The 26,304-nt window shown below is 29.2% G+C and overlaps 4 protein-coding genes across 8 annotated transcripts; 2 read left to right on the top strand and 2 right to left on the bottom strand.

The window, feature by feature from the left end:
- Window positions 1–1,054: 1,054 nt before the first annotated feature.
- On the bottom strand, window positions 1,055–6,499 carry LOC149892163 (uncharacterized). The gene is made up of 5 exons (XM_090078067.1): window positions 5,626–6,499; window positions 3,235–5,490; window positions 2,036–3,174; window positions 1,559–1,840; window positions 1,055–1,447 (listed from the first exon to the last, which is right to left on the bottom strand). The coding sequence occupies exons 1-5, from the start codon at window positions 6,497–6,499 to the stop codon at window positions 1,055–1,057; spliced, it is 4,944 nt and encodes a 1,647-aa protein (XP_089934193.1).
- A 3,675-nt stretch (window positions 6,500–10,174) lies between these two features.
- Window positions 10,175–23,551, bottom strand: LOC145180343 (ribonuclease H1-like). 4 transcript variants are annotated; one of them, XM_090078379.1, is made up of 10 exons: window positions 23,414–23,550; window positions 23,212–23,303; window positions 22,504–22,594; window positions 21,739–21,805; window positions 20,545–20,734; window positions 19,481–19,538; window positions 19,106–19,190; window positions 18,878–19,002; window positions 18,097–18,188; window positions 10,175–10,951 (listed from the first exon to the last, which is right to left on the bottom strand). In XM_090078379.1, exons 2-9 carry the CDS (start codon window positions 23,298–23,300, stop codon window positions 18,105–18,107), a joined length of 789 nt encoding a protein of 262 aa, XP_089934505.1. In that variant the 5' UTR covers window positions 23,301–23,303; window positions 23,414–23,550; the 3' UTR covers window positions 10,175–10,951; window positions 18,097–18,104. The 4 variants fall into 4 exon arrangements, 3 of the variants coding, with proteins under 3 accessions (XP_089934505.1, XP_089934503.1, XP_089934504.1); XR_016449744.1 differs by lacking the exon at window positions 10,175–10,951 and adding an exon at window positions 16,700–17,316 and having other exon boundaries at window positions 17,418–18,188; XM_090078377.1 differs by lacking the exon at window positions 10,175–10,951 and adding an exon at window positions 16,700–17,316 and having other exon boundaries at window positions 18,116–18,188; window positions 23,414–23,551.
- LOC145180353 (uncharacterized) lies at window positions 16,555–18,024 on the top strand. Of its 2 annotated transcripts, none has more exons than XM_090078381.1 (4): window positions 16,555–16,670; window positions 16,900–17,042; window positions 17,190–17,293; window positions 17,521–18,024. In XM_090078381.1, the coding sequence occupies exons 1-4, from the start codon at window positions 16,570–16,572 to the stop codon at window positions 18,022–18,024; spliced, it is 852 nt and encodes a 283-aa protein (XP_089934507.1). In that variant the 5' UTR covers window positions 16,555–16,569. The 2 variants fall into 2 exon arrangements, with proteins under 2 accessions (XP_089934507.1, XP_079911362.2); XM_080055236.2 differs by having other exon boundaries at window positions 16,661–16,779.
- On the top strand, window positions 23,535–26,304 carry LOC145180369 (small ribosomal subunit protein eS7-like). Its single transcript, XM_080055248.2, has 6 exons — window positions 23,535–23,678; window positions 23,850–24,074; window positions 24,280–24,342; window positions 24,541–24,602; window positions 25,971–26,121; window positions 26,208–26,304. Exons 2-6 carry the CDS (start codon window positions 23,856–23,858, stop codon window positions 26,274–26,276), a joined length of 564 nt encoding a protein of 187 aa, XP_079911374.1. The 5' UTR covers window positions 23,535–23,678; window positions 23,850–23,855; the 3' UTR covers window positions 26,277–26,304.

Here is a 26,304-nt window from a genome sequence, read left to right as displayed (position 1 = left end):
AACGCCATTTAGTAGGAATAAATGAAGGTATATTGCAATTAAAGATTAATTAAAAGTTTTTAAAATTACTAATTTATTAGTAATTAAAATTTACAACGTATATGACTGTATGATGACTAAAGTATGCTGACTTAGCTTGAGCTATATGAACTAATCATTTGCCAAATTAGCTCCATAAAAAAATGTGAACCGTTTCTAAAAATCCCCCTTAAAATATAAGTATATATTTTTGTCATTTAGTGTTGTCAGTCCTTATTATCGGAGAATAATGAATAGAAAAAGTTAGGATTCAATAGAGTGCTTTGATAGAAATTTTAAGGAAATTCAAGAGCTGTTTGGTTTCAGAACGGCTCAAAGATTTGTTTTGAATATGCGGGATTAACGCGCATGGAAACTTATCGGCAATTAACACTTCTCACTGATTTAAATCAAACTATAAAAAGGAACGTCTGTCCGTTAGTTTGTTCTTTATATAAATCCACACCTGTGGACCAATCTGCACCAAATTTTGCACATAGGGGTATTTTCACTCAATGTTCAAAGTGCTTAGAGCTGGAGCCCAGTTCCAACCCCTCCGACCCTTCCTTGACAACTCTGTGGGGATTGGTCTAAAAGAGCTGAAACTTTGCACATAGTGGTAACTTCACTCCCTGGATTCAATTGTGACATTCTTTTCCTGACCATGAACGTCCTAAAGTCAGTGGCCCAGTCCAGTAGGACCACAAGTTATTGAATAACAGAAAAGAAACATTTAAACAAAAAAACTTGTGTAAAATCTCGAGGATTAAAAATAACTGAACGTTTGGAGAGACAATATATTTTTAAACTAGTACAAAAGCAAGAGTGTCTATGCTTCTCCACCAACAGAATATATAATAAAAAAGAGGTCTGTGGAGAGCACGCACCAATAAATTGCCCATTAACAATAATAACAATAATTAAGTTACAAATACCACATTTAACAACACCCACATACAGTAATAAAATAATAAATATCACTTTCAACATGCTTCTTTACAATAATCACTTTTAACACACTCCCCCTGTTGACTTGTCAACAATATTTTTCTTTTAATTGTCTTAGATATTGTCCATCAAGTGCTGCCTGTCGGGTTGGACGTTTATTAATTGACCTGAGCGCCGCATCATTCTGCCCAATCTCGGTTTCAACTGCACAGACATTTTTCTTCGAACTATCTTTATCTTTGTTATCTTGTTCAATATCGATCTCCAGAGGAATTAATTTTTGGACCGGTCGGAAACATATCTTGGATGTTCCTTTATTCGATATAACCTTTAATTTAGCTCCACGAATCGCTTTGTCTTTTCCTTCAATAACTTCCACAACTCTTGCCATTCTCCACTGACTTCGAGGTGTCATATCTTTGTCATTAATTAACATAATATCATTTACTTTTAGTACCTTTTCTTGTTTATTATCATTAAACTTATTATATAAATGTTGTTGTTTTAATTCATTCAAATAAACCTTACTGAAACGCTTTCGATAATCATTAATTAAGTTCTTTAAGTAGATGGCACGTTTCTTGATATTAACCATATCAAAACATAAATTTGATTCCACATTATTCCTTAATATATTTCGTCCATACATCAAGTGAAAGGGAGTAAGCGCTTCTTCATTATCATCTTCACTCATGTAGACAAGTGGTCTACTATTAATTACAGATTCGATATCGCATAAAACTGTTTGCAGTTCTTCATAAGTAATGAGTGATTTTCCCATAACCTTCAATAGTGGTATCTTAACTGATCGTACCAATCTTTCATAAAATCCTCCCCACCAAGGGGAAGCAGGTAGTATAAATTTTTGAATAATCTTATTATTTAAACAAAACTTTTTTACTTCAATCGATTTAAATGTTTTAAAATTGTCACAAGTAATGCTATCAGGTATGCCCCTGCGTGCAATAAAGCGTTTGAGTGCTCGTAGCAAAGCAGGGATCTTCATGTCAGGAGTTAATTCCAGATGAGCAGCACGACTAGACGCACAGGTCAAAATCAAAACGTAAACCTTAGATACCGCATCAGTTTTTAAATAACTTTTTACATATAAGGGTCCAGCAAAATCTATGCCAACAGCTTGAAACGAAAACATAGAAACATTAACACGATAATCGGGTAAGTCAGGAGTTTGGGGAGGCAGCATTGTTCTTCCATTAATCTTCTTATAAATAACACACTTACGCAGAACATTCTTGACAGTTTTTCTTCCTTTAATAATCCAAAACCTTGCTCTAACTTGACTTAATGTCATTTCAATACCATGATGCATAACACGTTCATGGGCGTCACGAATAATTAACACTGTAAAATAGCTATGTATTCCATCACGTAAAATAATCGGATATTTTTCATTATAACTCAGTATCGAATTTCCAAATCGTCCTTTTAATCGCAATATATTTTGTTTGTCAGTAAACAACTTCAGGGATGAACTTAGCTTCTTGTAGTTATCTTGATTTCGTAAATAAAACTGTTCAACTAATAAACATAAATTAAATGCCATATCATATTCATCAAGTGTCAATATATTTTCTTTAATTATTCCATTGTTCTTCTTAATTGTTTTTATCAAATTACTTGCAAATCTATTCACATATCCAGTTACCATTATAAGTCTGTTCAATGTGCTAAACTTCTTAATATCTATCAGAACACCAATATTACCACTACTCGCAGCCTCAACCATATTTACTCTACTCTCATTTATCCTATCTACACCCTTCGACTCAATCAGAACTTCATTCACATTCAAACTATTCTCACCATCAAACAATCCTACTTCAACCTCCTCCTCACATAAAAATTTAGGTCCAGATAACCAACTATCACTCAATAGCTTAAAACAAAACTTACGAGTTGGAACATCTGCTGGATTCTCCAATCCTGCTACATGCCTCCATTTCTTCCTCCCAACCTCTTTCCTAATCACAACTACACGATTTTCCACCCAAGGTTTCCAAGTTTTCTCCTTCCCTTTAATCCAATGCAAAGCCACTTCAGAATCTGTCCAACAACTAACATTACTAATAATTATTCGATTTTCTATTACTCGTTTCACTTCTCCTACTAATTTGCTCAACAACAAACAACCCAACAGCTCTAACCTAGGAACAGACAACTCTTTCAATGGAGTTACCTTTGTTTTGGCTGCCAAAAAAAATACTCTCACAGCAACACTCGTCTAAACTCTTAGATAAACAACTGCACAATATATCTCTCTTGAGCTATCACAAAATCCATGTAACTCTGCCGAAATTATTCTCTCCTCAACTCTAACAAACGCAAATCTCTTTACTCTTAAAACACTCAACTCCTCAACATTTCTCAACAATTCTTTCCACTTAAACTCAATCTCTCCACTCACACTCGCATCCCACTCCTTTTTATCTCTACACAAAACTTGAAATATTGTTTTTAGTCTGGCTGTTATAGGCGAAACAATGCCTAATGGATCGTAAATTGATGCCGAAATTTTCAAGATATTCCTTTTTGTTGTTTTAAGTTCCCGTGACATTTTTATAAAGTCATTAAATTGAAAAATAAATTCATCATTTTTCGAGTCCCATTCAATTCCTAAAACTCTTTTATACTCATAATCGCTTTTACCCAATTCTGTTTCTAAATAAGTACTATCATCAAGATTGCTTATTGCTATTTCCTTATTTCTTATCATTTTCTCATTAAAATCAAAATAGTTTTGTAGTTCTTGGCTATTTGTTTTCCATTTCCTTAAATTGAAACCACCTTCAGACATAATTGCTTTAGACTTTTTATAAAATTCTTTACCCTTCGTTACACTTTCCGTTCCAGATGTGACATCATCAACGTATAAATCTTCAATGAATCTTTTTACAAACTTACCATTAGATTTTTCATATTTTTTGATGTGATGTCTTATTGTTCCATTTAATAAAAAAGGACTACTAGTCAGTCCAAATACTACTCTTAAAAATCTATAAACAATCAATTCTGAGTCCTGCTCTACATCCACATTTTTATACCAGAGAAATCTTAAATAATCTTTATGCTCAATAGAAATTTCTATATTTAAGAAAGCTTGTTTAATGTCTGCTAATATGGCAATACAATTTAATCGGAATCGCAGTAGTACATCAAATATTTTGGATAACAGATTTGGCCCTGAATATAGACAATCATTCAAGGACAATCCATTGTTAGAACAGGAAGCATCAAATACTGCTCTTATCTTAGTAGTTTCCTTATCTTTTCTTAAAACTGGCCTGTGCGCTAGGTAGTGTGCTTTTCCTGATTCCTTAGCGATTTCATTCTCAGGTACTCTTTCAATAATTTTATTCGTTTCGTATTCTTTAAAAATAGCGTCATAATCACTTAACAAATTCTTATCACGCAATTGCTTTTTTAACCTATTCAGTCTAACCTCACAAATTTTATAGTTATCTGGTAAACAATCGTGATCTGGTTTAAAGGGAAGCTTAGTTACGTATCTCTCACCGTTATGCATAATATCATTTTCGAATTTATGTATTACACACTCATCAGTGGATTCCATTTTCTCCACACTCCAAAATTTTTGTAAATCACTTCTTAGTTCATCAATCTCACTGCGCACATCTTCCACACCCTCGATTAAATTAGCATCAACGCGTAAATTCATGATTACTTTCTTATTAACATTTTTTACAGAAGGCAATGGGCCACTTAACACCCATCCTAGAACAGAGGAAGAAGCCACAGGACAGCCCTCGACCCCTCTAATAACATTACCTGTCATAAATTTATGGTACAAATCACACCCTACCAATAAGTCAATAGGAAAATCTTTGGAACCATCATCATAATCAGCTAGAATTAACTTTGAAATATGCGGGTAATTTTTGCACGCTCGAGATATCTCTTGCCTCTGTAAAGGGCTACAAATAACTGGCACACATAGAGCCTCGACATACACATACAAATTAGCATTTCTATGTTTTACCTTAAGTTGAACAACATCGAGCTTTTTAACTCTGGAATTATTAAATTGACCGAATGTTTTTATTATTATAGCTTCTTTCCTTATAGTTTTTAATTTCAATCTTTCACATACATCTTTGGTAATATAAGACCTCTGACTACCGCTATCAAATAATATTCTGAATACTCCACACTCACTCTCTGAATTAAAAAACTTAGCCTTTGCTGTCTGTAGCAAAATGCTATCAGACACACCTACGAGAGTTGCACTAGTCTGGGTTTGCTTCTTATTGCAAATACAGATGTGGTGTTTTCCATTGCATTGAAAACATGAATAGTTAGAATGACAAAATTTTGATATATGACCTAATTTTAAACAGATGAAACATCTCTTTTGCTTTTTTAGAATTTCAATTCTTGAATCTAAATTTGTTACTTTTAAACAATGAGAAGGCTTATGGTTTTCTGAACAATATACACATTGTAAAATTCTTTGTTCTGGTGCTCTTCTATTTTGTGTATGAAAACCTGATGTTGTAAAGTTATTTTTATTTCTATAATTATAAGAAGAATTTTGCTGTGCATTTTTGTTTAAAGAATCGTATTTGAAATTTTTATGTTCATTTTTATCATAATTTGATTTTAAAAGATATTTGGCACAACACTCTTTAGCTTGTAGTTCTTCATTGTAATATTGTAAAAGTCTATCTAAAGTCCACAACTCTCCGGCAAATTTTCTAGAAATTAAAATCAAAAGTTCATCAGGCAGTTTCTCCTTAAGGATAGGAATTAACAAACAGCCGTAAGTTTTTGTTTCTATTTTTAGAGATCTAAGATTACGTACGCAGCTCTCTATATCATTATAAAGTTTTCTTAATTCTTCTAGATCAATTAAATCTTTAATTTTCCTTATTCTTAACAAAGAACCCATATGTGCAGAAACTAAAACTTGTGTGTTCCCGTATCTATTAGTCAAGATTTCAATTGCCTCTTTATAATTTTCTGAACTGAGTGAAAGTCCTGAAATAGTAGCCAATGCTTGGCCAGACAAATATTTTTTTAGATAGTTAAATCGATCTATATCATTTAAACCTTCATGCCTATGAATTGATAGATTAAATTGATCCCAAAAACCCTGCCAATCTAAGGGATTCCCATTAAAAACTGGCAATTCTAACTTAGGTAAAATACGCTTTGATTTATTTAAACTTTTAACAGAATCTTTATCTGAGTCATTTATTTTTATACTTTTTAATTTTAGTGTCACTCCAGCCATCAACTCATGATAACACTCAACTATTTTCGCACTCTCCAAAACATCATTTTCAATTTCCTCTTGATCTAAATTATTTAATATTTCCTCATCAATATTGTTTAATCTCTCATAATTCTCGCTTAAATTATTTTTTAAACCTATTAATTTTGTATAGTTTAACTCCTCACTCTCTAATTCCTCTCTTATTTCGCTCAACAAATTTCCAAAACTTACTCGTAACGCTCTCCTTCTCGCTACTTTCCTTCCTAATGCGGCTGCCATTTTTAAATAAATATGCACAACAACTCAGAATAAAATCAAATTTTCGTCACAATCAACACCTTCAACAATTAAATTCTAATTCTATCAAATTCTTCCCAAACAATATCACAAATAACAAACTCCACTTACTTCAATGTTCAATAACTCAAATTTTACTTAACTCTTCATAAACTTCTTTCTTTAATCATTTAATTCGGTAACTCTTCATAGTTTTTCATCGGGCGCCATGTAAAATCTCGAGGATTAAAAATAACTGAACGTTTGGAGAGACAATATATTTTTAAACTAGTACAAAAGCAAGAGTGTCTATGCTTCTCCACCAACAGAATATATAATAAAAAAGAGGTCTGTGGAGAGCACGCACCAATAAATTGCCCATTAACAATAATAACAATAATTAAGTTACAAATACCACATTTAACAACACCCACATACAGTAATAAAATAATAAATATCACTTTCAACATGCTTCTTTACAATAATCACTTTTAACAACTTGGATATCTTCAAAACAAAAAAATAGCGCGTTCTTATGAATATCTAGAACAAGCTGGAATACCCGGCACTTTGTGCCTGGATATTCATATGAACGCCAGATATTCATATGAACGCGCTTAGCACGCAAAAGTTTATGCCCACCATGGTGGGTGGCAAAAGAAAAGATATTGTAAACAAATAAATTGGTAAACATATAAATTGGTAAAATAAATAAACACATGTATTTTATCATTGGTAAAATGCAGTATTTTTTCAAGAAGGTATAAAACGTTAAAATTATAAACGTTAAAACATATGCATACATATATTATATTTATATATAAAACTGAGCATTTATTTCTTTCAGGAAGGATAAGTGATAAAAAAAATCAAGTTGACTTGAACGATATATCATAATATCTTGAAAAATTATCTTTAGATAGATCAAATTATTTAAAGGCATACTGAAAAGTTGCTAATTGAAAAAAATAAGATAAACAGCTTCTATAAATGAAAAACTAATTAATCTGAAGACTTCAAACTTATAAGGGAGTTAAAAGAAGAAGACAAAAAGTTGAACTGAAAAATGTTGAGTTTTCTAGGTTACTTTTCCGAAGAAGAGAAATCTTTCAATCATTTTTGTATCACAAAGGGTGAAGAGTATTCAATTGATGACGTAAAATTAGGGGAAGAGGGTTTACCAAATGATTAGGTTTGATTACAGGGGAAGGGATAAAAAAGTCATGAAAAATTTATTAAGTAATATGTAAATGATCTCTTGGGTTATGAATAAACTTAAACAGAACACTGTGAATAAGACCACTAGTTGCATAGTTTTAAGAGTCAAGGCCTTTGTACGATTTTTAAACTTAAACTTATGAAACGACAAGGAAGATTAGTTAGCTAAAAGTATATATCAGCAAAAGTGAGATTAGGCCATTTGTTTTTATTATTAGTTAATTCACAGTATTTTTCTGGAAAAAAAATACAGGTCAAAGCTAATCTGCAGGACTGATAATTTCATTTCATATCTCCTTTCTGTTTCCAAATTAAGATTTTCATAATACTGAGATTGCAAAATTAGCTAACAAAGTTTTTGATTACCCATGTCTATTTAGATTCTTTTTCTACTTATCATGGTGGACACTAAATTATGCGAACTACGCGTTCATAAGAATATCATGAATTAAGCATCGGCGTTAAGGTTTTCGGCTAACAGCTGATAATAACGAATAGAGTACAAATTACTAAATCAGCCCTTTTGAAACATTGAAATTTATAAAGTTTAATAAAATAGAGCTCTTTATGTGTATAAACAAGCAAATGTTTATTATGTGACAAGTTTTAGTTTTTGAGCTCTATGCATTTCTGGGTGAACTTTTTGAGGATATTGAAGGTCAAAAGAATATGAATTTGGCAAGCATGTTCAAGTGTCAAACAAAAAAGAAAAAAATATGTGCCAACCTACCCCGGCCTGGAATAAGTTTTCTATACTCTCAGGGTAAGTTGGCACGCCATATAAAGAGACAAGTTTAGCAACATTGAGCATCTATTTCAAGCGCATATTTTTATGAAAACTCTTGATAACTTTTATCCAACAAAATTTTTTGACATTAACTTTTATTGTCCTTAAGTCGATCGAATAGACTTTCCTTCTATAAAAATAGCATCAACAGCATTTTTTTAAACATTTTAAAAATTTACAGGCCTGTCTACTTTTCTTTTATAATTTCTCTTGTCTGTAGATCTGTAGTGTTATATAACTTAAGTGAATTTACGGCTAATACGAAAAGTTGTAAATTGGCACATGTTGCCAACTTAGCCCGCGATCATTGTGCCAACCCCTAAAGCTTTTTGCTCAAAAATTTTTAACTTGTAGCTAATGCCATTGCTTTTTAAAATTGAAAAAGTAATATAGTTACAAAAATTACAAAATTAGTAAAAAAACATAAAAATCGCTATAACTACTATGCGCATGCGCTTATAGCCCTAATACAACACTGAAAGATGAATTAGTTAAGTAGGAAGGTTCCATGTGAATTTTGGAAATTTCAGATGGAGAATTCAAAAGTTAAACGCAGTGTGTCAACTTACCCCTCTAGCTAACTAGCCCCGGTCTCCCCTATAGATTATTTAAAAATTCGATAAATTTAAAATGTCTGATATAGATATTTGTACTTTATTCGTTAATATTCGTTAATAATCTATATGTTTGTATAGCGCATTGGATAGAAAAAGGTATTTTTTGAAGCCAATATGTTCAGCACCGTAGGGAGAGGAGTACATTAAAACATCTTTTGAAAGGGGCATTTTTGTTAAATAACAGTCTTCAAAATGCTACAATTTTATAACCTTTATTTATCTATATTAGTAATAAAAAGAATAAGTACTGTGGTTGTTACTACTCTTTTAAGAAACTTTCTAAGAATATTTCATAAAAACGTTCACTATAAACTTTGAAATATCTACAGGTTGATTATTTTTATGAAACTTTCTAAGAATATTTCATGAAAAAGTTTACTGTAAACTTTGAAATATCTTTAGAAAAATCTGTAGATCTGTAATACAGACTCTCTTAGAAGATTCTGTATTACAAATCTACAAATTTTTTTTCAACACTAAGAAAAGGATAATGAAATTATATCACTCCTGCCAAAAATGTTTAACATCCTCTAAACACTTTGTTAAAAATAATGCTGACAGAACTGGAGACTGGATAAACTCATGTGGAAAGAAGGTGTTTCCCGAAAATTTAATAAAAATTTCAAGAACATTTTAAAAATGATCAACTCACATTTAAAACTTAGTTTACGCATCTATTTTTAGCTTTTAGTACTTAATTCCCCAATAAAATAACAGCAATAAATGTATGCAATTTTTCAAAATATTTTTTGCTAGCTTCATATCGTTATTGTAAAAATGCTGCATGAACTATTAGCTGAACTCTGTGATTACACAATTTAAACAGTAGCTTCACAAATCCAGTAAAGTCTATTTCTATCATAACCATATTAGAAGTGGTTTTGTCTCGCTGCACGAAAATGCAGTTATCAATCAGCGTCTGCCTTTTTGTTTATAAGTCTTAACTCTGATTACACTTTGTGTTGGAATGACCTTTTTTGGAAAATGCAATTATTGAAACGTTTAATAACACGCACCCTTAAAAAAAAAAAAAGAGAAAAGAAACACAACAAGGTGTGATGTTTATTTTTTCCTGCACAATTATAATAAAAAAATTCCACGCCTTTGCGGACGTAATTCCTAATATAATAGGTAAACAATGTTAACACAATGATAGGTCCTTTTTTGGGAACTATTTTATAACAAGTAAACAGAAACACTTTACTGAAGTCAACTCACGGATATTTAATGAGTATAAAAGCAGCCAAAAACGGAAACTTCGTTAATTGTTTTGTTCGGGCATAAAAGATCTTTTTGTCATTTTACTTTTGCTTTAACCCGTTTCCTTGTATAAATTGCCTCAGTGTAGTCGGTAGTCTATTTCATTCAAGCTTTCTCTTTTAAAAGGCCTATTTGGGAGCCAACGCATCAAATTTCAGCGTTTGATCCTGTCTTTCTTGTCATTTGAAAACACTCAAGTCTATCACAATGGCAGTCCAAATAATATGAAAAGTTATTTTTTGAAAGGTGAGCATCATATGCAAAACAATATGCAAAATATTATTATACAAAAACAATATGCAAAATATTATTATACAAAAACAATATGCAAAATATTATTATACAAAAACAATATGCGAAAACATTTTTGATGGGAATCAATCTTCCAATTTTACCAATTTTATTAGCGCATGTTTTTGATGATGTTACATCCAGCAAAAAATTGTTACTTGAGCAAAAAATTCATCAGCTGATGTTAACGATGAAGCAACTAGTTGATGCATTTCTTTTTAGACGGCGTTACTTCAATGTTGTGTATTTTCTTTTGATTTAAAACCTGTTGCATTTCCTATTCTAAAAAGAATTCAAATTTTAAAAATAGCTACGGTCCGTAGCAACGAATTTTTTTAGTTTGTTGACTGACTTTTTATATATGTTTCCATATAAATCAACATTTTAAACTCTTTCTAAAGCTGAAATCATAATAAGCATATCTTACCTGCATAAGAGAATGATTCAAATAAGATAAAGATTATATTAAAAAGTTTAAAGTTGCGCTTTTCTAAGTAAATTAACATTTTTGAATATGCTGATTTGTTTACACTTTTAAAAACACATCATCTAATTTTCTGAGCGTAGAAATTAAACAATTTTTTTTTTAAATTTAGATGAGTTTTTATAGTATTTAACACTTTTATCAGATCTTAGCACTCAATTTACACATACAAACACACACACAGATATACATACATATAGTTTTTCTTTTACATTTTGATATTTTTTACCTTCTGAATTGGGTTTGATTGCTATTCGTTTGCTTAGGCAAACCAATAGCAAGATTTGTTTTTTTTCAGGTGCTTTTTTTTTTTAATTTTAATTACTTCTCTTCTCACTACTTACTCTTACAGGTTTATTTACTTTTGTTTTGTATTCATAATTGGTCTCTTTACTATTTGTTATTACAATAAACATTTGTGTGCTATTTTAGGATGAAGAACGTATATTGATGCAATGTTTTCAGCTGTTTGGCAACTTTTTACAGATCAACTTTAAAGATTAAATTTTTTTAAAATAGCTTGAAGTTTCCTTGAGTAAGAATTTTGGTCAAACCAGATAAAAAATGTGTTCTAAACAAAGTGGCTAATTTTTTCTTAAGCACTTTTAACATTTTTCACTGAATTATGTGATTAACCTTTAATGTTTGATACCAGAACTTTCATTATATTTTTCAAATACAAGAATGTTTCTCAAATATTTCCAAAATATATTTGTATATATAAACATGATAAAACAAGTTTATCTTTTAACACAATAAGTTATTCGTGAATATGAAGCAAAAGGTAGGGCTGATTGCAAAAAAACCTGGAAGAGTAAGGAGTTTCCTGCTATAGGTTTGTTTAAGCCTCTGCTTAAGCAAACAAATTGCCAATTCATCAAAATATACACTAACATCAATAGCAATTGAGAAAATAAATATCAAACTGCAACAAAAAACTTGTGCGTTTCTATGACTATGACGAGTTACGCCTTTGCCACAGCAATCTTGGTTTCTAGTTTGGTAATGTAGTGACAGTTATTGAGAATATAACTACATCTAATTAAATTATACAGTCATTTTATTGACAATAAATGCATATTAAAAGCCTTAATTAAAATTAGAAATGTTGTTGTTAAATAAATAAAAAAAATGATGACGATGATGATGATGATGAAACCAAATTAGATGTAAATGAGAATATTGGTGATGATAATGATGGGTCTGATTGTGCTATTATTAATGATTTATCAAGGCATATGCACTTATCATTAATATCTAAATCATATTCTTTGATTGAATTAAACTTTTTTTCTACATATACATGCAACAGTCAACATAATTAAAAGAGAATTTGTTTTATTACTGGAAATCAAATCTTTAGGTAAAATAAGCTCCTTACATTTTGGACATGCTTCATTGAGTTGGTTTTCTTTACATTTTCAACAAAACAGAAAAAACAAAATAAGTGTTCACATTTTTTTAGAGTTTCTGGTTGTTTTGGTATTTTAACACACATTACACTGGCAAAGCTGTAAATAAGGATAGATTTCTTTTTTTAATTTTTCAATATCTATTTTCAAGTCATGTGCTGTCACTATGCTTTTTTTAATGGTAGAAATCATGGAAAATGACCACACTATTTTACCAATACCAGCGTGGCCAATAAGTTTAATTTTATTTTAGTGGCTTAGTAACATTTAAACTTTTACTGAATTTTTCTACCTGCTGACAACAATAGCATTCATCACAATGAGTTCTCCAGTTCATATTTAAAAGAAGTGTTGTTAATTTAATTCTTTTGATCACATTGTTTATGGTATCGTAAAGTTTTTGACAAATTTTAGATTGGTGAACATTCTCTAAATCTGACATGGAATACCTTTTCAAGTTTATTTTTTTGGTTTATTCCAATAGGATCCTTTTTTTTCTCAACCAAATATCCACAGACCCTGTAAATAACATTCAAATTTTTCTAAAGGATTTTTATCTGAAAATAAAACTTTTTGGATAGTTCTTGTGAATAACCATCAAACTTAACCACATGCATTACGGAGTGTTTATATTCATGAAGTAAATTAAGCTAATAATTCAATAAAAAACTGCATATGAAGTATAAGATTTTATTTAAAATTATTAGAAACATTTAGTCAAGTTTTTTACATAAGGACAATTTTTACTTCACAAACGATATAAATAAAATTTTATCAATTTAGGACAATGGTTAGATGTAAATTTTGAACAAGAAAAAAAATTGAGTGCTAAGATTTTTTATAAGTAATAAAAAGTTAAAAGATTGATAGAAGTAAAAGTAGAAAAACTTTTAAGTTTTACCGCTCAAAAAAAAATGTAAAAAGACTTCCAAATTTGTAAACAAATCAAAGAAAAAGTTTTTTTAAGTAGATCCTCTTCAATCATACAATAATATTCCCTTTTCATTTTACTTCTTAATAAAATTAATTTACCGAGACACTAATAACAGCCTAAAAGCTGGTTATCAACGTAGACGATTTTAAAAAACATGATAAGTAATGAAAAATTGGTCGCTAAGTAAAAATTCATTCTGTAACGAAGGTCCGTAGCCATTTTGAAAGTTCTAAAATTTTCATAATCCAACTGCGCTTGGGCACAATAACCTGTTGCTTATTAACAGAGTTTGAATGACCGTGTAAAAAGTTAAAACAAAATAACATACACGGTCGTTTACATCAATGATATATTAAGAATAACTAGATGTCTAACTGCCGTAAATCGGTATAAGAAAAAGTGAAGCAAAAATCGGCCATTATGGGGGGCAAAATCTTTACGCTATTTATCAAAACAAAACAAATACGAAGCTTTTGATTTGTTAAATTTGCCCCCCATAATGGCCGATTTTTGCTTAAAAAAATACGCGGAAGTTAGACATCTAGTTATTTTTAATATATCATTGGTTTACATAAAGTGAAACAGCGCTATGTTATTATGCGCATGCTCCAGAAATAGAAATCGAAAGCGATGTAAATATGAAAAAAATTTATGATTTATCAATAGTAGCAATTCTAACGCTTTCTCAAACAATTTTACAAATAGAAATCTTCTTAAAAAAATGCAAATTGGGATAGTTTCTATAATAAGCAAAGTATACATGTCTAAAAAAAATCTTAAAATTTAATTGTGCGCAAATGCTAAGAACTGAAAAAGCAGCTATCGATAAAGGTAAAAACTGAGAATTTTAAAGTCGAAATAAAATAAAATCTGAACGTAGAATTTCCAGATTTTTTTTTTAATACTGAAATTTAGTCTATATGCAACATTACAAAGCAAGTTTTACTGAGCATTCAATTTTTTTACTTTACGTTGATGGCTCACAAATGATGACAATATTGCACTGGTTTTGGCTGGTTCTAAACTATCTACAAGTACCATGACTCATGGAGCTAGTGTTGTTTATAAATTCGTATTCTCTAAATAGTTTCTGAAACCTGGTTTGGAGATGAAAGTGTGGTTGAAAATACTCCTTTCACTTTTTACAAAGAAGAAAATGGAAAGTTTGAAATAAATCTAGCACCTTTTATGTAAGATCTATCAACATAAAAGGTGCTAGATTTATTTATTATGTAAGGTCTTTCAACACATATTCTCACACATCTTGATCCACTAGAAAGGTCTAAAGTTACCTAAGCAAAAAGTAAAATGTTTAGAAAAAAAATTAGTTTAGCAAATGTAGCATATGTCAATTTGCAAATGACATATGCTATACTCTTACATTAAAGCAAGTTTTAACACTGCTAGTGTAGCTTACAGCATTAAAATAAGACTTATGTAATATGTACATCTTTAAAAGTTGCCAAATTATTTACATTTTTGTTTTTATGCAGCTGTGATGGTCTTTTACATCATAAGTTCATTCCTGAAAAAAGATATTCAAGTTAAACTTGTAGGAGATTATGTAGTTGCCTTACTGATTTCAAAAAATACATATATGAAGTTTTTATATATCTAGGGATATCAACATTACAATATTAAGGTGATTTGAGTTTTTTTGTGCACTTTATTGTATTTCAGGAGCTTCAGGTGAGTTATTATAAAAGAAATTCGACATTAAAAGGTGAATTTAATTTGAACAACTTATAGTATTTTTTGACATGAAATTTAGTAAATTTAGTACATACATACACGTACATTTATATCTAGGTTTCTTTACCAACTCTGCACATTGTTATTTGGATTTATCTCAAATATTTCAACATATTTGTAGAAGCTCATGAAATTGGATATTTTAATGGTGTTAGAAGTATTAAAAAATAATAGCAGCATCTGTTCTGAAAAATATTATGAATTTATATCAAAGCAAAAACAACTGTCACAAGATATTGCATGATTAGTTGCTATCACAAAATGTGAATAGAAAAAAGTACTAATAAACGTTAAGCAACTTTAAAGCTTAAAACGTTAATTACCAGAAATCGTAGCCTGTTTGAAATGTTTGAAGCCCGAAATATTTTGAAAAACTAATTTTTAGAACGTTTTTTCTAGAAATTCCTAAAAAAATATTTGAAAATTTTAGATAAATAGAAATAAGACTATTCTTTTTTTAAAAACGATTACTTCACATCAAGAAAGAGGCCGTTAGCAAATATTGTCTAAACTTAATGCCAACTCTCTCTGACATGAGTTTATACAAATTTAGATTTATATAAATATCTATATGAAAATATATACGATACGATTTCGAACCATTTAGTGAAACAAGGAATTTCGAATACGACGAATCAAACCGTTTGATTCAAATAAGAACAGATTTGCCTACAAAATTTCGTTATGTAACGGTCTTTTCAAAAGCATATTGACTTGTTTTTAAATAGAAACGTTATTGTTTCAAGGTGCATTTTTTGTATTGAATCAACTATAAAAAACGATCGGTTTTTTTTATTTGGATGAAATAGTTTGTGCATCGCAGTAAAGGATTTTCCTGTTTAGTCTTTAATTTACCGTGCATTTACAAAATCGAATTTAAGGAGACTTTCGACTGCACAACAATATATTTACAAAAGTGATTAATTTGATTTTAGATTACTGAACGAGTATTTATGTTGTTAAACTGAAGAAAATTTCAGAAACTTTTTCCAACTGTAAACATTTTTAGTTTATGTGAACTAATAAACTTAAAATTAACGACCTTAAAAAGCGAATTTATATTTAGGATTAAAACACACCAAAAAGTTTTATTTCAATAAACATATTCAAGATGTTTTCACAAAAAAATATTAACAGTCAACCTGCCATAGACGTGCATGGTATGCACGTGTTACGTTTATCAATCCTTTTTAAAAATCCCTTTATTTTTAATGACTTTAGTTAAAAATTTGTTTTTCGCAAATGGTTTGAGTGTTCATTATGATTAATTTAGACTCAACTTACATTCGTATTCGATTTTTAAAATGTCTAGATATTTATGCCTAGTTACACAAAGAACTCAAAGGAAATTAAGACTAGTTCTTATCAAGGTTGTTTAAGGGATCAGCAGACAAAGAGCGTTATTTGTCCTTTTTTACGGTGCGTCCTTATGATTAAAACAGTATATGTCAACAATACAGTAAAATTGATTTCACCGCCTCTTTATTTCTGTTCCTTATAAAGAAACATCGTACTTTACAATTATGCCGTAAGAAATTCTAATAAATGTGCTAAATATTGCAAACAAGAATTTTTTTTTCTAAGAAAACTCATTTTAAAAGCATGTGAACACAATGGAAGTAACTGACAGCGATTTTATATTTTCTAGAGAGTTAAATGGTGAAGATTTCCTTCGAAAGCAGCATGCGAAATATTCTCGAATACGTCGAGTACAGTGTCTCAACGGTCTATTTTTAGAGGTTCTATGCGATGGAAAGGTCAGGGGAACAATCAACGATTCAACGAAATACGGTATTACTATTACTGCTATTAGAGAAAGTTTCTCATTGAAATTTGAATATCGATTTGTGAAGAGGAAAAAATTAAATAATGCAAACGATAATATGTTTAATACTGCATAATAAAGAGATTCCAGATTTAGAACATATTTAATCTTAGGTGTATTCCATTTGGTAACTGTTGGAATAAACAAGTTAGCATTAAGAAGTGTAATGACTGGTTTATTCATTGCAAACGGCTTGAATAATCAAGTTGAATCCAAGGTAAGATAACATGTTTTTCTTTTCTAAATGTAAAAATAATTTATAATAAAATTCTGAGTAAAATTCTATAAAATACTTAAGATACTCAAAGAGCATTTAAACTTTTTCAACAAATTCAACTTACAACTGTAGAATGAATCGGTCAGATAACTGCAGATATCATTTTTTATTTAATCAAGGCGCAAGGTCAACGACCGTCGATGTTTGCTTTTAAAATATTTTTTTAGGAAGACATTGATTCAACTTGTGTGTTTGAAGAAAGATACTATGAAAATTTCTGCGTTGCATACATCAGCGAAACGAGTAGAAAGCCTTGTGCTCTTTCGATTAACCCGTTCGGTCAAGCACATTTAACGGACACAGGGGTAACACCGATTCTTCGAAAAGCTATTACTCAAAGCCAATCTATGGAATTTGAAAGACCAAAGCCGAGAATTCAACGCAACGCAAGCCAAGTTAACGAGCAACTTGGCCTAGTCTCGTTAAAAAAGTATTACGAAATGAACGCAACAACTTGCTTTCAAAAAGATAGCTTGAATGCGAAATTTAAACGCATGTGTAACACGACTAAGTCTAACTCACTAGCGAACTGCTTTTCAAATAACAAAACGCAAACGAGAACAGAGAGTAGAATTCACGACCTTACACCTAATTCGCTTTTCAAAATTATCACATTATCAAACGATGACAATAAATTATTTCTGAGTATCGTCCGGAGCTTGGATAGATGAATATTAAAACTTTTAAATATGAAGCTTTACAAATGTAAATAGAAAAATAATAATAATATCAACTTTGTTTACAGCATATACTAAATTTTACTTTCTGCGCCTTGATTAGCCAATCGATCTGCTTGCTCATTTCCGTATATGCCCATATGTCCTGGTACATACACCTGTAGAGAAAGAAATTCACTTAAAAATCGAGAATTTTTTTCATTTTATAAAAGCTTGAAATAGATTTTGAAACTTTACTTTACAAAAGAGCCGGAAATGTGTTCAGTTTTATACAAAAACCAGTGATTTTAGAAAAAAGCATAAAAGATTTTGTGACTATTCGAAAACCTTTTGACAAACTAACAGTTATGTTTAAAAGTTTACATCTGTAATAAATATTTTTTTCAAAAAGATGCGTTAAATCAATCCATTCAACAAAAACGCAAAAAAAAAAAAAATTTATCAACTTAATGTGATATTTGACGAGACAAAATGGTCAAAAGATTAACTGGCGTTTTTGTTTTGAAAAGTCTGTATCAAACAAAATTTACATGCAGAAAAGAAATAGCATACGATTAACGTCTATTAAAAGAGACATTTTAAAGGTAGATTTTTATGTAAACTCTTAAAACAAACAAAAAAAAAATTTTAAAAGAGAACCAATCGCAGATGCTTTTAACATTTGTTAATCTATGGATTTAAATCACTGATAATTTCTTGGATTTAAATCACTGAAAAAATTCCTTTTCAAGGCTTCTTGTTTAAAACTTTTTCTGCAATCCATAAATGTTTAATTTTAGCAACTGACGTTTATTTTTAAAAAATTAACATTTATTTGCTTTATATTTAGGTTAGCTAAAAATATTACCCAAGTAACACTTATTTTGGTGCAAAGGCAGCTAAGTCTTAGCATTTCCTCTTTGTTGACAACATTTCCTCCTGCTGAGTTTTTCCAACCATTGGACTGCCAATTTTGAATCCATTCAGTCATAGCTTTATAAAATAAAAGTTAATTTTGTAATTAAACTCTATATTATTTAAGAAAGAAGCAGCTCTTTAAAACTAAAGCACTATTTATGCAAAAGAAATAAATCACCTTTAATGGTATACATACTATCTGTTCTTAATTCAATTTCAGGTAAGTTCATTTCAATAGCACTTTCTAATGCACGGCATGCTGCCTAAAACAAAAAAGTAAGAACAAGCATTAAAAGATTAAACTTTAATGCGTTGAAGTGTTTTTGTATAAATTTAGAGTTGGGAAAGTAATGCAACATCAAAGTATACAAAACACAGGCATCAATCCATACATCAAAAAATGTTTTAGGTTTTTAATGCCCCAGAATTTTGCAATGTAATAAGGTAATAGTTTACTTTATCATCATAAATTTAAAAAGATTTATAAAAATTAGTACAGCTAAAGAGTAACTAAAGAGTAGCTAAAGTGTATGTTAAAATATAAAAATCATACAACAAGCTCAGCTTTTTGATTGGTTGGCTGCTCAACATTAAGATATTCACTAACATTTCTAAAATAGGTAGCAAATTATATTCATTAAGAAAAATAAAATGACAACTATTCTAGCCAATTAAATATATGATTACTAGAGAAATGTAAAGTGGTTTCAAGAAGAAACAGACCCATAAAGATTTTAAAACTTTTTCTTCTTTGAAGCATCATAAAAAAATAACCATATATGATAAAAATGTGATTTTTTTGGCTGAGAAAAAAACATAATTTAACAACTCATAATTAATTTAAAGTAAATTCCATAACTTTGATAATATGAGCTTATGCAAGAGCATGTTAAAAAAAATACCAGAAAATGTAATTTAAAAAAAAAAATTCACAAAATATTAATTTACTTTCTGTTCCACTCATCAAATAAAAGCCAATTCAAGAGTAAGTTATTATGACTTTCTGTTCAACTCATCAAGTAAAAGCCAATTCAAGGGAAAGTTTTCATGAACTTAAAAGTAAAAGATTTTTAAAAAGTTGAAAAACACAGCAACAATTTTGTTATATGAAGGTTGTCAAGTGATGATATGGTTGTTTAGGGTTTCTTCAATTTTAATGGATTGTGTTTATGCAATACCTATATAGATTGACTTAACCAAAACTTACAAAGTGTTGCTTTGAATTATTTCATCAACAAGCATGCTTATTGATTAAAACATAATGGCAATTTATGCTAAACAAGATGAGGCTCTTATCTACACAGTTTGCACAGTTAAATCATGGGTGGAAGAAAAAACTTAATACAACCGATTAAATTTGAGCTTTACTTTAGAATTACTCAAGGTCTTTTAGTGTGATATATTAAACCAAAGACAATTTTTCTGTAAAATAATAGAAAATAAATTCAATATCTTCATCATTTCTAATTTTACACTCCTTTAAATAAGTTATGAGCAAAAAAATCTTAATGCGTCTATTTTTTACTAAATGATAATACAACCTTAACAATGCAATACTCATGAAAATAAACATAAAATTGAAAAAAAAAAATCACAAAAAAAAAAAAATGCAAATACTTTGGATGATTTGGTCCCCAATAAACACCAACTCCTCCAACTGCAAGTTGGTTTCCATTATGAAGACAGCACCCATCTGAGTAAACTACAGGAGCTGTAGGAAGGTCGTTTCGTTCTATAAACCTATGTTGCATGGTGTCTTTTATATGTTGTTTGCTTGTTTTAGAATTAAAAGCATGCTGTGTTTTTTCTGTAAATTAGTATTAAATTAATTAGTAATTGGGATATATATAGCAGTCCTAAATATTGGTAATAATCTTTTGTCTAAGACTATTAAGATGCTAGAAATTTTAAAAATAAATAATAAGAGAAGACTTATTGAATATGTTCTCAAAGGTGACCTGCAATCACCAGAAAATTTCTGTAATAATTTATCTAATATAAAATGCCTTCAGGTTAGTTCACAAAGCGTTAGAAAATACTTAAACAAGGCTGGATAAAAAAGTATGGAACTAAAGCTTTGTCCTCTGAAGGATGGTTAAAAAGAGGCAGATAATTGGTTAAATAAAGTTTGTATCAGCTATGGCCTGGAGAGCCATCAGCAATAAAGAAACATATGATTTACAAATAATCATCAGTAAATACACAGAAACACACAGCTTCAGATCAGAAATGTTTGACAACTTAGTAACCAGAATTTTATGTTTATTCTAGATGGAGCAACGTTTTAAAGTAACTTTAACTTGGCTAAAGGGTTCAAAAGTTTCATCCTGGCCCATAAACAGCTCTGAGACCTCAACTCCATTAAATGTGCAAGGGGTGATAAAAAAAAAGGGGTACAAAAGAAGATTACAAAATATACTAGATTTAGAGAATTTTCTTAAAGAAATATGGGATATTCTTAGATTAGGTTGTTAGTTACTAGTATTGCCAAAAGAATAAATAAATAAATAAATTGATGTCAATGGTGACAAAACAGAGTATTGAATTACATGTCGTTTTGTTAAGATTTTACTGCTCTTTCAGGGAAATGATTAAAAATTACTATAAGTTAGCTTTTATTAAACAATCATTAGAGTCTTAGATTCTTTATTTTAATTTTATATAAAATAATTTGTAGAACTTTGAAAAACTGCTCTTTTAAAAAGACTTTGACAGTTTAGATGATTGAATCAAACTTTAAAATACCAACTTCAAGATCTTTGTAAAATAATTTTTAATATAAACTTTATTGAAAAAAACAAAAAAACCTACCTTTTACCTTAAATGGAATGGTTTTCTTCACACCAAGAATATTTAGTATATTTGTACGAGAGTCTTTCTGAAATTATAAACCATAAATTTTACAGAATTATAAATTTGGTAATTTAAATTTTTAATATATATTTTCACAAATTTTATAAATAGCTCAGAGTTTATAAATAAATATAAACTAATATAGATTAATTGTTATAACTTGAATCTATATTTTTTTCAGTGATCCTTGAGTTTTCCCCTACTTACAACAAGCTGTACCTATTGGCATTATTTTAAACTAATAAAATGCTGATTATACTAAAGCTATTGCTGTGGGCAATTTTATATCTTTTTTGCCATGTTGTCTGATTTTTAAAATTGTGTAAATGTGGAGTATACTGGTTAATGTGGAGAAACTCTGGATGAAATATTTGAACTTAACTGGAATAGATTCAAACAAGCTAAGGAACTTTCTACATGGAGCAGTTTTTGAAGAATTGTAGGCAAATGTCATCAATCACCCTCAGTTTTAATGGACCCTCTAAGCATCCATTGAAATTGAAGATTATTGATGAGACTTCATTAAGTGTAAGACCCATTCTCCTTTGAAGCCTTAAAAGTGATACATATATATACCACATGCATAAATAATACAACAAAGATGTCAAGCATAACTGAAACTCCATAATAGCCATATATAAAATATCTAGAGACTATATTACTTTATAATCGCTATAGTAGATATATATAAGGTCAATTAATTTTTTTTTTATTTTTATTTACCTGAGATAAGAATTCATTTGCCTCTTCATTAGTTTTGAACTTTTTATAGCTAGCTTCAGGATATCCTTTGACTTGCATTTCGCACTCTGCCCTATATTTTCAACAAAATTAAAAAATATAGAGACCCTTTAATCTGAATTCCATATTAGATATATATACCTAACATACCTAAGTATAAACATAAAAACATGTGTATGCAATTGCATGAGGAGGGGCCTAATTTTTGATGATTGGGAAAATCTACAAGCCAATAATTTCTTTATTCATAACTAAATAATTTCAAAATAATTTATATATATATATATATATATATATATATATATATATATATATATATATATATATATATATATATATATATAAAGTATTTCTAAGAAAATAACAATGCTGTATTATGAATGTTATATGTTGTATACATTTTAAAAGTGCCTAACTTAACTTCATGATAGTAAAATCTATATTGACGCTTTTTTTGAATGTGAAATTTAGTGATTAAGAAAAAAACATCTGAGAATTTTATTAAGTTTTAATCTTATACGCTTTATTTTTTTCTCTTTTTTTTTTTAATTTTATACAACAGTATGTCATAAAATGCAACAACAAAAATGTAAGAATAATGCAAAAGTAAAACAGTGTCTCACTTTAATATTAAGTTTTAAAAAAAAAAATTTAATTACAATCAAGTTTAGAAATAACTTTGCTACATACCATGTTTCATAAATACCAGGCTTCTTTCCAACTCTTACAGCATAAAATGGCATGACCTCACATCGCATGCAAAGAAATCTTTTTAACATTGACTAAAATGATTACTGCCGTTATAATTTGATAATACAAGTAGTAATGTAATGGAAAAGTTGCACATATGTAAAAAACAAATTTTAGCATGATATAATTTTATGTAAATAACCTTTATTTAAGCAGAGTATTTTTTTCTTAAGCACCAACCAGACTCAACGAGACTACTTGTTTACAAAATCATTTATTTTAAGGCTGATGACTATTATCACTAGCGGTCCGCTGTGCACGGACTTGTTTGGAGTAATTTTCTCATGTGTTGTTATGAAAAAAATAGACGAATCTCATTGGGTGAAACTTAAAAACACTGAATTAAAAATGGGCTTCTTGTTACGACAATCTTTTTGAATGTCCTCCGGTTACCCGAACTAGCCGAGGTGACCTTTAAATACTTTATCTGACTGTTTCCCATACTTACTACTCTGAAAATGCTTGCTTTTTTATAGTTCTGAAATAACCATTAGTTAAGATTTTCTTAAGATAGAACTTCGATGACTATGTCTTAAAGTTATCTCTCAATCCTAATAAATGAAAAATATTGTATTTAGTTAGTCATGTTCGCGAAAATAGTAAAACCAGGAGGCGAGCAGCCTGACGAATTAGAAAAGCTCATTGGAGAAACTTTATTGGAGTTAGAAGTCAACTCTGATCTAAAAACTCAATTAAGAGAGCTATATGTTACTGGGGCAAAAGAAATTGATATAGGAGATAAGAGAAAGTGCATCATTATTTTTGTTCCTGTACCCCTGTTGAGTCAGTTCCAAAAGATTCAGGTAATAAAAGTTTTGTTTGATAGTATATTGTGAAAAATCACTAATTTTGTAATCATAATTAGATTGTCCTTGTTTAATATGTTTTTATAGAAAAATAAATTTGTTTAGTTCTTTGTTTCTGTATAAAAGGTCTTTAAAAGATAATTTATATCAAAAAGCTAAATATCTCAACATAAAGAATATATATATTTATATTTAATTTAAGGTACGTTTGGTTCGTGAGTTAGAGAAAAAATTCTCTGGAAAGCATGTCATTGTTGTTGGACAGGTATAGTTGCCTTTACTTAATCTGAACCTTTATATTAAGATAATTCCTATTTTAAGAAATTTAAAATGAAAAATAATTTTTATCATGATGCCAATAGAACACTCCTGGAATTTAGTTTAATTTTATTAAACCTTTTCCATATATTTATTTTGTTTTTTAACAAATCTTGTTGCTTATATAATATGCTTAATATTCTAGAGAAGAATTTTGCCAAAACCAAGTCGCAAGACAAGAAATCAGAAACAAATGAGACCTAGAAGGTAATTGTTACCTAAGTACCATAAACTTGTTATCTTATTTAGACATTACTAAAAGGTTCTGAGTTCATAGAAATGATTAGTAAAGACAACCAAGGAGTTAATGAAGATTATCAAGGAAAGCCTACAGTTACTTTGATTAATTGCTATCTAAGCTCTTAAAAAATCTTTTATAGTTATAAGGATTTTACTTCTTGATTTTTTTTCCTCTTTTCTCTGATTAGATGTCTATTTCTGCATTGTTTAAATCATTCTAATGTACCAGCATTTTTAATAATACAATCAGACTGGTTTTAAGAGTTTCAACATCAATATTTGTTTTTCCTTGATATGATAGTTTCATGGTTTTTATCAATATGTCAGAAAAATAGTTGAAAAGAGTATTAGTTTCTTCATCCAGCTTCTTCAATCCTTGTTGTTACTCCACTTTGACTATCAAGGCCACATTTTCATATTTTCTGTTACTTCCAAATAGTTGCTACCTTTGAGAATAATTTTTAAAAAATGAAATTGATTTGTAATCTCAGAAATTTAGTTGTGAAAGAAAAAAAATTTTGCATGTGATAAGTAAAAGGTATGTAGATAAACTTTACATACCTAACCCCCTAATATGAGTGTATTTATACAAGTGAGTTTATTCAAAAGTAATAAGCTGAGAAAAAGACTTATATATTTAAAAATATTTCTGAAATAAGAATTTAACAATAGAAACTATTTTTACATTAAACATTTTTAAAGACTTAATATTGTTTTTAAAAACTATTCAAAAAATGCTGTGCTAAGTTTTTGATTTTGTTATTGTTTGCTTTTTCCTTATTACCATCTGATTATATTGATGTACTTTTTCATATCATAAAAAAACTTATCAACTTGTTCCTGAGCTGCACATTCATCTTTTTCTTCTGATTGTGAGTGATCTGTAAGTCTTATTACAGTTTCAAACATGAATAGTTTTTAAATTAGTATTAAACAACAATATAATATATATGAGACTGTATATCTAATTTTCAAACCATATACTGATATTTTAAAGGTAAAATTTTAGTATTAAGGTATATTTTGCTTCTTTTTTTTAGACCAATAGAATATATCTTTTGGGGATACCAATTGAGCTTTTTCACAACTTTTTGCAAGATCTTCTGTTCTTTTGTTGCCAATTCTTTAAAGAAATATCCACTTTTCAAAGTTCTTTTAGTTTTTACCTTTACGAATTTCTTTTAATCATTATCACTAGTTATTCTTCTGATAATTGATGTTCATGGCTGGGTTTAAAGACCTGTTGATATTCAAATATCTAGCTGTAACCAATTCTATTTTTAAAAAGTTTGTCTTAATCTAACTTTTAAAGATTTTTTTTTTTATTTATGTTAGTCGTACTTTAACTGCTGTACATGATGCCATTCTTGAAGATCTTTGCTTTCCATCAGAAATTGTTGGTAAAAGCATTCGAATTAAATTAGATGGTTCCAGATTGATAAAAATAGTGTTAGAAAAAGCTCAGCAAACAAATGTAGAGCATAAAGTAAGCTGTAACTTTTTATTAGAACGTATGAAATTAGTTAAATAATTTTACTTTTGATTGCATTAAGTGTGTATTCTTTCTTTCAGCTCGATACGTTTGCTAACGTTTACAAGAAATTAACTGGCAAAGACACGCATTTTAGTTTCGAAATATAATCTTGCATGCAATTTTATGCTTCAGTTA

Source organism: Hydra viridissima, unplaced genomic scaffold (genome assembly GCF_058129835.1).
Source record: "Hydra viridissima isolate aposymbiotic clone 2 unplaced genomic scaffold, HvirCarnegie_v1 scaffold_2, whole genome shotgun sequence".
NCBI classification, from domain to species: domain Eukaryota; kingdom Metazoa; phylum Cnidaria; class Hydrozoa; order Anthoathecata; family Hydridae; genus Hydra; species Hydra viridissima.
This window is presented reverse-complemented; position numbering and strand designations above follow the sequence as displayed.

Bases quoted from the DNA above. Each gene is read 5' to 3' on its own strand.
- LOC145180369 (XM_080055248.2), top strand. From the start codon at position 23,856: ATGTTCGCGAAAATAGTAAAACCAGGAGGCGAGCAGCCTGACGAATTA. The intron at 24,343-24,540 runs GTATAGTTGCCT...TTAATATTCTAG, and splicing joins ATGTCATTGTTGTTGGACAG to AGAAGAATTTTGCCAAAACC. The intron at 26,122-26,207 runs GTAAGCTGTAAC...TCTTTCTTTCAG, and splicing joins AAACAAATGTAGAGCATAAA to CTCGATACGTTTGCTAACGT.
- LOC145180353 (XM_090078381.1), top strand. From the start codon at position 16,570: ATGCCTAGTTACACAAAGAACTCAAAGGAAATTAAGACTAGTTCTTAT. The intron at 16,671-16,899 runs GTGCGTCCTTAT...TATATTTTCTAG, and splicing joins GTTATTTGTCCTTTTTTACG to AGAGTTAAATGGTGAAGATT. The intron at 17,294-17,520 runs GTAAGATAACAT...ATATTTTTTTAG, and splicing joins ATAATCAAGTTGAATCCAAG to GAAGACATTGATTCAACTTG.
- LOC149892163 (XM_090078067.1), bottom strand. From the start codon at position 6,499: ATGGCAGCCGCATTAGGAAGGAAAGTAGCGAGAAGGAGAGCGTTACGA. The intron at 3,175-3,234 runs GTGCAGTTGTTT...TTTTTTTGGCAG, and splicing joins TAGCTCAAGAGAGATATATT to CCAAAACAAAGGTAACTCCA. The intron at 1,841-2,035 runs GTTTACGTTTTG...TTAAATAATAAG, and splicing joins AAACTGATGCGGTATCTAAG to ATTATTCAAAAATTTATACT.
- LOC145180343 (XM_090078377.1), bottom strand. From the start codon at position 23,300: ATGTTAAAAAGATTTCTTTGCATGCGATGTGAGGTCATGCCATTTTAT. The intron at 19,003-19,105 runs GTGATTTATTTC...TATTTTATAAAG, and splicing joins TAGTATGTATACCATTAAAG to CTATGACTGAATGGATTCAA. The intron at 17,317-18,115 runs GTAAAATTTAGT...TTTTACATTTAG, and splicing joins GGCTAATCAAGGCGCAGAAA to AAAAGAAAAACATGTTATCT.